This window comes from Sparus aurata, chromosome 18 (genome assembly GCF_900880675.1).
Source record: "Sparus aurata chromosome 18, fSpaAur1.1, whole genome shotgun sequence".
Lineage (NCBI taxonomy): Eukaryota > Metazoa > Chordata > Actinopteri > Spariformes > Sparidae > Sparus > Sparus aurata.
The window spans coordinates 35,294,622-35,308,692 of NC_044204.1; the positions used below are offsets into that span (position 1 = coordinate 35,294,622).

At 43.3% G+C, this 14,071-nt stretch overlaps 1 protein-coding gene across 7 annotated transcripts in view; it reads left to right on the forward strand.

Moving 5' to 3' along the window:
* Nucleotides 1–2,395: 2,395 nt before the first annotated feature.
* gria2b (glutamate receptor, ionotropic, AMPA 2b) overlaps nt 2,396–14,071 on the forward strand; it is a 51,524-nt gene continuing 39,848 nt past the window's right edge. For 3 of the 7 annotated variants that reach the window (XM_030395642.1, XM_030395639.1, XM_030395638.1), the window contains exons 1-2: nt 2,396–2,796; nt 2,883–3,023. In XM_030395642.1, the coding sequence (XP_030251502.1) occupies nt 2,712–2,796; nt 2,883–3,023 (226 nt within the window). In that variant the 5' untranslated portion in view covers nt 2,396–2,711. The remainder of the gene's footprint in view (nt 2,797–2,882; nt 3,024–14,071) is intronic. The other 4 variants (XR_003981389.1, XM_030395640.1, XM_030395637.1 and 1 more) reach the window with 2 other exon arrangements.

The following is a 14,071-nucleotide window of genomic DNA, read 5'->3' on the forward strand; positions in this document are numbered from 1 at the left end:
ACTCGTCTGACATTTTAAAACTGAAGGTATTTCGAAATTGTATTTTTCTTCCACAGGTGCACAGAGGATTTACTTCTACAGTTTTTCTCAGAGCAGTGATTGGAATCATCTGAAAGACTTAAATCCTTCTCCTGCTGAACACACAATGAAACACCACCGAAGAAATGTGCCAACAAAATAACAGACGAGCATCAAGTTTGCTAAGATGTGTAATGAAAAGATGATTTGAGCTGAGACCTTCAAGTGTGTTTCAGTCTCCTCTACAGCGTGTTAAAGGCCAACGATTCATACTGAGAAAACTCATCAAGCCCATCAGCTGGAGGCCATCACTCATGCCCCCCAGGAATACCCATCACATGGATCTCCTCTTTAACTTTGATCCAGCGTCTTATTTTTCGCCCTCTGCATTACAATCTCATGCAAATCTGTGCACGGTTGTAACTTCCATCTTGTGCAGGGTTAAACGGAGGAGAGCTGCCTCACAAACAACAGGAAATAAATGGCACGCCTGTCCCCCGGTTTTATGATATGCATATCTCAGCCTGCACGGACAGATGTATATTAATCATCGGACAGAGTGAGATAGCAAACTAATGAGGCTCAGAGTGAGTGGGAGCTGACGGCGGCGGCAGGGAGAAGCAACAGTGTGTCAGGTTTCAGCACCATGGACAGCATCACATGTAACACCGGCTCCTTTATGAAGGAACGCTCAGCTGCAGGGAATCTGTCAGAAAGAGGGCTGAGCTTTTAAAAAGGTGGGAATGTAAAGGAAAATATTGTTTTTCTTGCTTTGGTCCATCATTTATTTTGGATATAACGCTGTAGTCAACAGGATAACTGCTGAAATCATGAGAACAGCTGCATCGCTATGAGAAAACGTGATCCGTAAATAAGCCAACGGTTTTTCTGATTATTTAATCACCTTGGAAATAAAGAGAGAGCACCAGACACATCTGCAATAATTCAACCTTTTCAAAAAAAATTATACAAACTAAACATAGCTAGGTTTAAACTGAAGACAGATTCAACAGCTGCAGGTTCATTCCTCACCTGAAAATCTTCTTCTTCGTTATATATAAGAAAGTTTCCAAATGAGCTGCCATGTTGTTTCCGGGGTTGAAATCCAGCAGTAGAGAGCCTACAGGTGGGATTTGTCTGATCAGGTGCAACCAGGAAGCGTTAGCGTGGTCATTAGTGGGCGTGGCCTGTGTTGTTCCAGCATGTCAGATGGGAACGCTCTCCTGCCGTCGTGTCCAACACGCAGAATGCTGACCGTCACGTGATTCACACAGACTTCAGATCAGTTCCAGGAAGTTCTGAGCGGCATGAACACAGAGAGACAGAAGTGTGATGTTTGGGAGTTCATAATTTATACATGATTGATTGATTGATTGATTTACTAGACTGGAGTGCGAGTATTTGCAGCTAACTTCTGGGAACCATTAAGAGTCTCCACAAAAAAACCATAAGCGGTCGAATAATAGATCAGTAAGAGTACTGTTAACGCTCACCTATGCCTCATGGTTCGGTTGCCAGGTACAAAGACACACATCCCACACAGAAACTGAGAAACACCTATTTCATTCTTGAACTTTAAATGGCCCCGTTTACTCCACTGACACCTGGGGTGGCAGGTGTGTCAGTGGAGTAAACGGGGCTGCTCTGTGTGGACATGAGGTGAAGCATTCAGGACGAGATGATTCACACGTGGCTCGTCCTCCTGACGCACCTCTGCTGCCTCTGAACAGGAAACACACACAGAAGAGGAGGAGACAGAGGTCGTCACAGCGGGTGAGACGAGGAGGATTCAGTTGGTTCTAAACTGCAACCACACTGCTAGATGCCGCTAAAATCTCCCACACTGGACCTTTAATCTAGAACCTGGTGGACAAACAGTAGATTGTTCCATACGTATAATAATTGTTGGTCCCAGCTCTCGTTGACTCTGTAAAGTGTTTGAGTTCTACACAGTGAACCTGAATCAGCTCTGTTTACTGAAATATTGTCTTAAAGAACTGCAGTAGTTTCAGTAAGTTCAGGTGACACGAGCCTGGAGGGGATCTGACAAGATAAGTCAGTGCACATGAGGCTCCTGGTGTTTGTTAATCCTCCTGACAGGCAGACTGACCTTTAGAACAGCTGTGTGAGATTTAAAATGTCCAACTTCAAATCAAAAACACGAACCAACTCTTCATCAAAAGAGTTCCCTCTGTTTTCATGTCTTAAAGCTCCAGGTTAAACTTGTGAAACAAACAAAAGACTTCCGCTTTTTCATTTCGTTTTTCTCCCCCGTGCCAGTGCGCACCTCGTGTCGCCGAGTACTTATCGCTCGGCTCTTTCCGTCTCTTTCCGCCTCCCTCATTAACATTCATCACTTGTGGGTGTGATGCTGAAAGGATCTCCGGCGCGCCGAGCGGAGACGCGCAGTGTCCCTGTGCGTTTAGAGGAGGTATCAGCTGCCGGCAGGAGGGGAGCGGCGAGGAGGAGCGGAAGAAGAGACAGCAGACCGACAACGCAGGCGACCATTCCTTCACTGCTGCTGCTGCTGCTGCTGCTCTTCCACTGCGAGACACCTGAACTCAAAACACGGTCCTGCTGATCATTTTCTCCCCAAGGCTGAAGGTGTCCAATATGTGTCGGATCTAACCTCTCCGGAGAGGAACGAGGAATACCAGACTCTCCCGGTGGATGTGGACACCTAAACTGTGGACATGGAAAAGATTGTGAATTTATCCGTTTCAGTGCTGCTGGTTTTATGGGGATGCGCGCTCGGAGGCTCGCCCAGTGTTCAGATCGGTAGGTCCAAGCGAGACGACGCGTAGAATCTGTGCGTAAAAATGATTGTGTGAGAATTGTGACTGATGTTTTGTGTCGGTTTTCAGGGGGACTTTTTCCGAGGGGCGCGGATCAAGAGTACAGCGCGTTTCGGATAGGAATGGTTCAGTTTGGCACCTTGGAATTCAGACTGACGCCTCACATTGACAATCTGGAAGTGGCGAACAGTTTCGCTGTTACCAACTGCTGTAAGTGCCAAAAAAATATTCCCCACCCCCTCCTGTCCTTCTTAAAATGAATCTTTCATCTCATCCATGAAATGTTGATGCCCGTATTGTGCGCTTTGGGTGACTGTATCGTGGCAATCATCATCTGAGCTGTCTCATCTACATTCTGCCAGCAAACATATCGAGGCGGTGGTGAGACTGGGAGTTGAGGAGGAACAACATCGTGTGGGCAGGAGGAGAAGGAGGAGGAGGAGGAGGGGGGGGAAAGTTGGTTTCCACAGTAACAGTCAGTCACATCCATCCCATTTCCATTCCTTCAGATTCCCAGATCAAACACGACTAGGCTGCCAAAATATCGATCGCTGCTTTCTTTTCATCCAACAGTCCGTTTTTTTTTAATTGGTGATGGAGTGAGACTGATGCCAGTGAACATCCAACCTGTTTCATGACTCAGATGTCATTTATATGAGGCGGATAACGCAGACCTGACTTTTATAAACATGCAGCAGATTATATCTTTCATTTGAGGTTTTCATGACTCCAAAAAAAACCCGAGTCAGACTCTCTGATGATCGTGTTCTTGCAGTGCGCGGCTGTCACGTCTTCTCTATCGGTGTTCATCCATTGTTGCCTCCTGTAACGCAGCCTACACGCACAGATGTAACACTGCTTCAGGATTAAACATGAGCAGGATGAACTGACGCCAGGCCCGCACATGATAAAAAAAATCTTTTCACCAAACCTTCGATCACGACTCTTGAGTCTCACATCCGTCTCCGACACCTGATGGTCGAGCAGACAGCGCTCAGCTGTTTATTCTAGTTTGAATCATTTCTGTGATCAGAAGAAGCAGAACGACGCTGACTGTTTCCTGTGAGGCAGAAGAAAGAAAGAAAAAAAAAAGGTTCTTAAGGTCGCTATTTTTTTAATAGCCTCAGCTGGAACATTTCATTAGGCGGTTGCCAAGCGACTACTCCTCTCAACAGTCCCTTACACATAAATCAAACGCTTCTGATTGGTGCGCGCATCGGTCCAATCGATTTCATTACCATATAAAAGCTTCCTGCTCGGAGAGGCTCATTGCGCCCGACAGATCACAGCGGGAGACCGTGTGGATGTGAAGCATGCACAGACCTCTGTCCACTGTCTGCTGCAGACTCAAGTATGTGTTGTCTTTTTAAATGTTCACATCGCAGTTTAATCCGCTCCAAATGTAGCTGATTGGTTTTAAACGTATCTCACATGATCGATAATGTTCATGAAGCTCCTCCTGAACAACTGCTGCATGTCTGCCTGTGATCTCTCTGTTACATGAAGGCTGATTTGATTAAAAGTAGATAGATTTGGTCCAAACAGCTGCTTTTAAACACAGCTATGATTTTAAAAAAAACTAATCCTGACCTGTTTGATTTACTCTACTCAGGCTAAATTACATGTTTCATGTATCAGATTACTTTAGTCTGATCTGTTGAAGTGTTTTGATGCAACAATACTCCACAAACTGCACAGAGCAGATGTGGAAATGTAAAGAAACATGAGAAAAGTGTGTTTTCACATCCTGTTCTCAGGTTTGAGGAGTAACAGAATACATGTCATGGGATTATGTAATCAGGATACAACAAAAAGGCAGATGTTTTATGATAAAGTTAGAGAAAAAAGATGTAATTAGATTACAGTTACATTCAGTAAAGAGGGGATTACTAACAGGATTACAGTTATTTAAGACAGAGGATGACATACTGGTCTGTAACTGGACAAAACAACACACACTCGTTAAGAAGATTAAATAATCTGAGTGACATTTGTTTCTCTCTTAATTTACATATGTTCAGTATTTAGGCAAACCTACAGTAACGAGAAGTAATCTAGTTACATTACTTCAGTATTGTGATGCTTAGATCACGTTCCGTCATGGACTGAATCTTCCTCGTCAATGCTTCGAGCTTCGAGATGATGTTTTGGTCAAACAGCAACTTCAGTGTTCGTGTCATCAGCTGAGTGGAGATCCTTCCCATGATGCTTCATGCTCAGCTCACAGCAGCCCGGTCACTGTTGGGCTGATGTTTAACCAGCAAATGACCAAAAACCTGCACACACACACCTGTGACCCTGACTGGAGGATGAGTGGGTTGGAAAATGATGAAACGACATTTGATCCTCGGTGTCGAGCTGAGTGAGTGAACCGTCACACTGAGGCGGCACACCTTTTCAAAATGTGTGTGTGTGAACTCTGTCTGCCTCCTCTGAACGACTGCTAGCGTGGGAGTTAGAGGTGGGAGAGGGGGGCGAGGGCGAGGAGGTGCTGACGGTGGTCGCTGTTAAGCCGGCAGATGGCAGTCTGCCTCACAACCCACCTCCACGTGTAATTACAACAGATTAAAACCAGCAGCACTCTGTCTTTCGGACTAAAGTACGTTTTAACAAAAGGCAGACGGCACGCGGGAGAGAATAAAAGGAGGAATATCAAAGCTGACATGTCGCACTGAAAGCTAGTACATTATAACTGCAGCGTCTTGTAAGCTTTCTGCTGAGGCTCCTCACACACAGTCCATTAGAGAGGAGCTGCTGCTAACTGCTGCTGCTGCTAACTGCTGCTGTGAGCTTTCATTTTGCATCCGGCGAAATCACATTTGTCTTTAATGCGGAGGGAAACATGAGGGAAAATGTGTGACTAAATACAGTTTTACTGAAGTGGACAGGAAGCGACAGATTCACATTTTCATTTACATTTTTATCCTGTAATTTTCTGACGTATATCGCAACTTCATTAATTGGTCAGATAAAGCGTACTAAACATTTATTTCTTTGGAAGATATAAGACACAGGACATATGGATCTGCCCTCCACGGATGTATTACACTCGGGTTGTACTTGGCCTGTGCTACAGCACACTCCATCAATGCAGTGTGTCAGAGACAGTGGGAGGGAGGATGATACATTCCTCCATCAATAACAGTTCATCTGGACAGGCCTGCATCTGCTGCCAACACCCGGGGAGTCATTGTGACTGTGTGTGCAGTTATATCGGTGTGCCGTCCACCCAGAGCAATAAATTCTAAAGATTCTACTTCAAAGTTACAAATATAGAGCCGCCTCTGAGACCCCTGCATGGTTTTATGACCAATGCACCAACAAACACTTCAGTGGTGTTTAAAATAAGTGTACATTGAGTTTTTAGGCCATCTTATTGTTTGATTCCTAACATCCTGACTAATTTTATTTGTTAGTGTTTAATAGGTCAGTAATATTAATCTATAGGGACACGTTTGGGGTTGCCAGGGTTTGTCTATGCACAAGCTTCCTGGGAAATGATTACAGGTGATATTCTGTTTTATAATAACAACACACCGGCGGCTTTAGAGGTGCTAGCAAAAAGGGATTCGCAATAATAATATATTTAGCAGTATTCACTTGATAGAGCCGTGAATGAGGACTAGCCTGATGTTACAATGGAAGACACTTGTTCCGGTTAAGTGATTGGATGTGCCAGAAGTCACGCCCATAATTCAACCAAGGTATCATCTGCGGCAGGAATAAGGTGGAGAGCGAATTAACAAATGGGTTAAATTGATATATATTATGTGGACTGAAAGGTTCCACTGTCCAAGAATTCTTTTTTACCAGCCAAAATGCATGTTGAGTATGACTTCAGTATGTGTTTGTTAAAAATGCTGCAGTGAAACAGCTTGAAAATCATCACAGGAGAAACATTTTAATGAAGCTGGTCGAGTTTTCGCGGACAGCTGAGTTTGATATTAAAAAACGTGCCTCTGTAAAAAGAAATAATGGGTTTCTTGTGGACAACTTGCCAATATGGACATTATGTCTCACACTAGGACAGATAGTTGCATAGAGACACTGATGATTAAAGGAAAATTCCTCCAATTTGCACATAGAGGTTGGCGGATGACTTCTGTGGCTCTGCAGGTGGCATTTAGTTTGAAAGAAGTTGGAATCTAGCAGCCAGGGAGCGTCCAATCAAAGATAGTTTTGAGTGTTGCTTTATGGGAAATGTAGGACCAAGCACAACTTGACTCGCTGAGACTACAAGGCTATCCAGGCAATCAAGATATATCATCCTGCGCTGCTTTGATTTAAGCTAAAAGAAGAGCTTTACTGAACAGCTTGAGGAAAGCTTCAGTGGGAAATATTCCAGCCGTGTAAAACATCAGTAGAAAACATCAGGATTGAGTTTCAGTCGACGGTCACAAAACGCGTTGTGAGATAATCACAAAATAAGAATATCACGCCATACAAAGTGATGCCTGATCTTCTTCTGGCCTCACGTTACCCTTCAGATTATTCAGATCAAACTGTCTGAGAAGGGAACATCACTGTACCATCCAACTGCACGTGTCTCACAGACACGCTCGCTGTGAGGAGGGGTCACATGTAGACATTGCTGTGCATTAAGAGGTCACAAGCGTAGAAGTCTGGGAACATCTCCGCAGCCTAACTTATGCATGAACGTGCAATAATCAGTCTCCAGAATGCAGCACAGCCGCTTGTCATCAGCAAAATGTGACACCTGCTCTGAAGACGTTTGTGTTACCTGAAGGACTGAGACACTCATCACAGCGTCGCCTCCCTCAGCTCCAGTGTTTTCACATAGGAAAGTGGCACGGATGGACTTCTCCTTTAGTACAGTGAAAATGTTGTTCACCTGACTGTGTGCATGTGTCTGAGTATTAACCTGCCACATTAAACTTTATATTCTGCTATACGCTCCCGTGCTTTCATCCCTGACGCCCACCTCTTTCAAAGCGAACCACTCGTCCTCCTCCTGGGAGCAGCAGAGCAGTTTGAGGTCACTGACAGCCGGCCGGCGATTTAACACTTCAAAGTTCTAGTTTGTCACGGTCAAATCACGTCATACTGTAATTTCATGCATCTACATGCGCATGGTATCTCAGGGACGTACACATTCAGGGACCTCGCTGTATGATCAAAAGCCTGAACAGACCATATATGCGCAGCGGAGCATTGGTTATAGCCAATTTATTGTTCACACTTAATTAAGCGCATTCTCCTCCATTTCAGAGGGAGCTGTGAAATATTAAATAGGCCTGGGAGCTGGCCGGTCAGAAAATGAGGCTAAAGAACCCTCTGTGGATCTCCGCTTGCCCTGAATACAGCCATGAACCGAGCCCGTATCCCTCTGTCCTTAAAAATCACAAGACTGCGATAGCATTAGTTTCAACGTGATTCAAAGGCTCTCAGCTGGAAGTCGACTCCTGTCTCACATCCAATGACTCAGTTCTCTCAGTGCCTCCGAGGCAGGTGGCTTCAGTGCAGTTTTTGCCCTAAGCTTGGCAGGAAGTAAACTTTTTTGTCCTCCATCCAAGTGCCTGGTGCATCTCAAAACCCACCGGCTGCACAGGCTTCACGATTTAGCCGGAGTCGCAGAAAATGATGATTTATTTAGTAGACGGACTGACGAGAAACAGCTGAGCTTCACAGAATCTGACCGGTGGCTCGCGTTTGTGCTTTAAAGCAACAATATGTAACTGTTTGGTGAAAGATATCTGAGTCTTGTTCAGGTTGTCAGATGTGGAAACTCTGGATGTAACTCAATAATCAAACATCTGTTCTGCTTCTCTCGTTGCTTTAATACACGCTGCTTTAAGAGAGTCACCAGGGTTGATGGATCATTTTAAAAACACGTTTCAAACTAACCATCAAGAACACAATCTACTGCATTTTATACAAAATATACTGTTTACAGGAAATATACATAATACAGATGTCTCTATTTTACATGAAGCTTTCAACTTAAGTTACTTCAATTTAAGTACAAGCTCCTCGTTCTTCTCTCACCTCTCTCTTCATCTGCAGCAGAAGACCGTGACATGTCGTTGAAAGCTGACCTCAGATCAGATATCTTCCTCTCAGTCGTGTAGATGCTCAGGTTTCATTTGGACATTTATTAATTCATATGTTTGCAGTTGCACATTTTAAAATATCTTGGTCTAAAGCAGCAGGACTCTGTATCTCTGCACCAGCGCCACAAAAGATGTATGTCTTTGTTTGGCAAATAAAGATCCAGAGATTGTCTCCTCGGAGCACAGATCCTTATCCTGAAAGATGGAACCGAGGCTTTATCCTCGCTCCTCTATCTTGATGTCCCCTCACATATCTTTGTGATAAATAAAAACAGCTCTTTGATTCTCCTGCAGCCTTTGATGGAGCTCTAAAAGCTTGGACAGCGACAACAGCATCAGAGTCAACAATGCCATTTACCCTCGCTGCTTCAGCATGTGAATAAGTCAGGTTTCAGATACGGCTGTCGCTGTGGCAGAAGATACTTCCATCATCAGAGTCAGGCAGCGTGTCGTGGAGATGCACGGTAACTTGAATGATTACAGGTCAGCTGTCATCAGGAGTTCATCACTGATGTGACGGAGAACAGCATCTCATAACTGCGTCCACGAAGCTGAGGTTCGTTCAGCTGCAGCTCGTTATTACGTTATTACTACGTTACTCAGGCTTCAGCTGAGAAGATACCGATTAAAAACAGTCAAACCAAAGTTATCTGGCAGAGATAAAGTCTTAGGAAGGCCAAACACATTTCATGGTATTTATATGTTGAACTGAAGTTTCTTTTTATTAAACTGTTGAGTTATTTTTGCCAGCTTTATGTGTAAATGGCAAATGGCAGTTTTTACTATTGTTTTTATTTTAAAGTTGTTCAAACCTTGAAAAAAAAACTTCAGAAAAAAGACAAAAAAAGTATCAATAATTAGATTTTCTTCTAAAACATAAAAGTGAAAGAACACAAAGCTGCAATCAGAGTTTTAATATACAAACATTTTGGAGAGTACTTCTGCATTTGTGAAAAAAGTCATATAAAAGCTTTTGTGACACTAGAGAAAATATATTTCCTCCAGTGATGTCACTCAGTGGTGAAGCTGTGCATTGTGGGTAATGTAGGCCACAGGTTAGCACTTCACTCCTACAACCCTGTGTGACTCATTATAGACAGCTTAAGAACTAATTATCAAAATCATAGATACCAACTCTTTTTTATTCCACGCATCCTTCTTCCTTTTTCTTTAACCCATTACCCACAATGCATCATTGCCACTGATTGACTGGAGGAGAGTTAATAGATTACATGCAGCTTCTTCTGGAGCCACAAAAGGCTTTACGCTAATTTTTCTTCACGTTTTAGACTTTGTGTGTAAAATCTGTGGTGTTACCCTTTGAAATGTGACCAAAAAAAAACATTATTTTTACTTTTATAGTACAATTGGTAACATTCCTACTGAACACAGTAACACCAGAGAAAAACTGAGCCAGCTCGACACTAACAGTTTCTGTCGGTTAATAGAAATCTGAAATTCAAATATTTTTGTAGCTAACTTGGAGTTTACTCGTCCGATAATCAGCAGAATTGTCTTTAAAGCGCAGAGTAACCTTTCCTGCTGAAGGAGGACGCTCATTAGCATGCACAGAGGAGAATCTGTCCTTCCCATCATGGTGGTGATTAAGGTTTGATCCGGTTGCCTTGTTGGGTCTTATAGGGTGTTATTGTCAAACTTATTAAGAGTTGAGTGCGTGTGTGTGTGTGTGTGTGTGTGTGTGTGTGTGTGTGTGTGTGTAGAAAAAGAGAGAGAGAAAGATAAAGAAATGTGAAATGATGAATGAGATGACTGGATGGAGACAGAATGACTTTAGCGTGTGATAAGCGGAGCACGAGTGCAGCGAGGCCGACTCTCCGTTGTTAGAATGTTTTGTCTCGCTGAGCAAAATGTAAATGTAATGTAAATGTAGCAGCGACTGTCTTTAGGCCGGCTGTGTCCTTCTGAAAGGGCAGGATGACTCAGGCTAAAGGTGGATACGATCAACGGAAAATACTCTTACCTGCCTGTTTGTTGACGGCAGAGTAGCTTTTAGGGTCCTGCGTAACACAATAATTAAGATTTATTCCATTTAACTTCACTTAATTCACATTATTTTTGTATCTAAAAGATAATGGGATAATGTTCAGGGACAACTGACCAATTCTGGATAAAAAGAATAATAATTAATCCTCTTTTTCATTCTGTGTATCGTTGACTGACATCAGCTGTTCCTTCACCTGCTGAAGCGTTCTTTAAATAAAAGGTTTCTATAAAACCGACAGTGTCGCACCAGTAAATCACCGTGGAGGCCTGATGAATACGTTTCCCTGCAGGTCTGCTCTTTTAACCAGAGACCACTTTGTCCTCTTCATTCAGAGCTTTGATCCGCTCCAGACGTTTCTTTATGTTGTCAGCAGCGCTGTAACGTAGCGTCTGCTGTGCAGACAGTGCTGCTGTACGAACTCGCTCCCTGACGCTCTGCATGCTTAAACAAAAGATTCATCTGGACTGAAGCCGACACGTCTCAGCAGCTGTTGGCTTGTCAGGTGGGTTTTCTACAATCCTGCAGAATTAGTTTGAAACAGATATCACACTTCCCACGTTCCTTACTTATAGAGAACATTCACAGATGCTTTTGATGCTTTATTACGTGTGAACATTGTAATTTTTTCCGGTGTCACATTTGTTGCCTTGTCAGATTTCCTACATTTCCCAGAATTACTCTCAACATTTATCATGAAACAGACTTGAATCCAGTGATGTGAACAAGGGGGGGGGCAATTGTGGCCCAATTGTTGAAAAACGTGCGCTAAAGTGCCCTCCTGGGAGCCAAAACGCGTGCTAAAGTGCCCTCCTGGGAGCCAAAACGCATGCTAAAGTGCCCTCCTAGGAGCCAAAACGTGTGCTAAAGTGCCCTCTTGGTTGGCAAAACACACTAAACTGCCCCCTTGGCTGGTTGAAACATGATAAACTGCCCTCTTGGGCGCCAAAACACGTGCTAAAGTGCCCTCTTGGGAGCCAAAATGCGCGCTAAAGTGCCCTTCTTTTCGGGTATCTTTTTTTTTTTCAAAAAGTCTGCGCACGTCACTGCTTGAATCGTTCAGCTGTTAGATTTGTATCTGAGTGGAAACTTTGACAGCAAATAACTTAAAATATCTAATAAATGTAGTTGAGTGAAAATACAACATTCCTCTAATACCAAATAGAACAGTAGATCTGTAAAGTAGCATAAAATGGGAAAACTCAAGTACAACAAAATTGAGTAAATGAATGCTATATGAAGTTAAAGTTAATTCAAACACGTCATCAAAACATAATGACTTGACAATGACATGATAAAACACATTTAAAGGAGATAAAAGTCTAAATGATCTGCACCGCCTGCTCTTTCTTTATGTTTTAAATCTCTGTACGACACGTTTCGTCCTGTGGACAGTAAAGCTGAAGTTAAAAACAGTTTGTTCTCATCACAAATGAGTGGTTGAAGTCAGTGTATGAGGGTGAACTCTCACAGGGGAGCTGATCTGGTCTCCTGCCCGTCCTGCTCCCCCGCCGCCCGGCTCGGTGGTGATGTTTGTCTCCATGAAAGGATCCGTGGGTGTTTCACCACGTGAGGTCCTGTAAGGCCACCGTCTGCAGCCCGGGGCTTTGATCTGCTCGGTCTCAGGGATCAGTTTGGGATGGATTCAGTGGAAGCTACAGGAAGTCCGGGGAACGGAAACAGGACGGTTTTCTGTTTTTGCAGTGAATGTCTCCTGGTGTCTTTTTGCTGGGACGGTCTGTGTGGGGGTGTTTTATGTCCTCTTGTGTTTGTTTGTTCTGGTTGGAGCTTGATCTCAAACCCCGCTGTTCTGTTCAGAGATAAAGGAAAAAGGAAAGAGAACAGTCCGTCTCCAGCTCGCAGGTTACCGTTAAAGCAAATCAGACTAAGACGAATAGAAGCAGAAGAGCAGAGGTGACGGAAATGATTCCAAAACAAAACAACGATTTTTTTTCTCCAAAAATAAGATTAGAGACGCGTTCCAGCAGCTGCAGGTGATGAGTGCAGACGGATGCCCTGAAACGACTAAACTCTGTTTTCTGTTTCAAATCTGTTTTGTTTTCTATAAAGGCGACGTTTAACGGATATTGTAGGTTTGATCTCGCTGAACCTTTTTAGAGTATAAGGCAGAATAACTGCTTCTGATTCTCTACATATAGACAGAAAGCTGCTGTGTGCTTCTGATCTACAAGCAGAGACACACCAGAGGTCAGAAGTTTGTTTGAATGTTCTTCATTTTTCATACAACTGCCAACAAAATCCTGTCTGTCCTGAGCTTGTTGTCATCTCCCCTTTTCAAAAGTTTGACCTGAACTGAAAAAGGTTTGGTTGACTTGTAATCTTTTGTTGTGATAATATACTTTTCTTCTTCAGAAAATCTTGAATTCAGTTCCAGAAACTAAAAAATATGCATCTCAAAAATGTTTGACATTTTGAAACTCAGACTCATCGTGACTCATTTCTGTCAAACTCAGATTTGTATCTGGGTGGAAACGTTGACAGCAAGTAACTTAAAATATCTAATAAATATAGCTGAGTGAAAATACAATATTCACCTAATACCAAATAGAACAGTAGATCTGTAAAGTAGCATAAAAAGGGAAAACTCAAGTACAACAAAATTGAGTAAATGAATGCAATATGAAGTTAAAGTTAATTCAAACACGTCATCAAAACATAATGACTTGACAATGACATGATAAAACACATTTAAAGGAAATAAAAGTCTAAATGATCTGCACCGCCTGCTCTTTCTTTACGTTTTAAATCTCTGTACGACACGTTTCGTCCTGTGGACAGTAAAGCTGAAGTTAAAAACAGTTTGTTCTCATCAGTGGTTGAAGTCAGTGTATGAGAGTGAACTCTCACAGGGGAGCTGATCTGGTCTCCTGCCCGTCCTGCTCCCCCGCCGCCCGGCTCGGTGGTGATGTTTGTCTCCATGAAAGGATCCGTGGGTGTTTCACCACGTGAGGTCCTGTAAGGCCACCGTCTGCAGCCCGGGGCTTTGATCTGCTCGGTCTCAGGGATCAGTTTGGGATGGATTCAGTGGAAGCTACAGGAAGTCCGGGGAACGGAAACAGGACGGTTTTCTGTTTTTGCAGTGAATGTCTCCTGGTGTCTTTGTGCTGGGACGGTCTGTGCGGGGGTGTTTTATGTCCTCTTGTGTTTGTTTGTTCTGGTTGGAG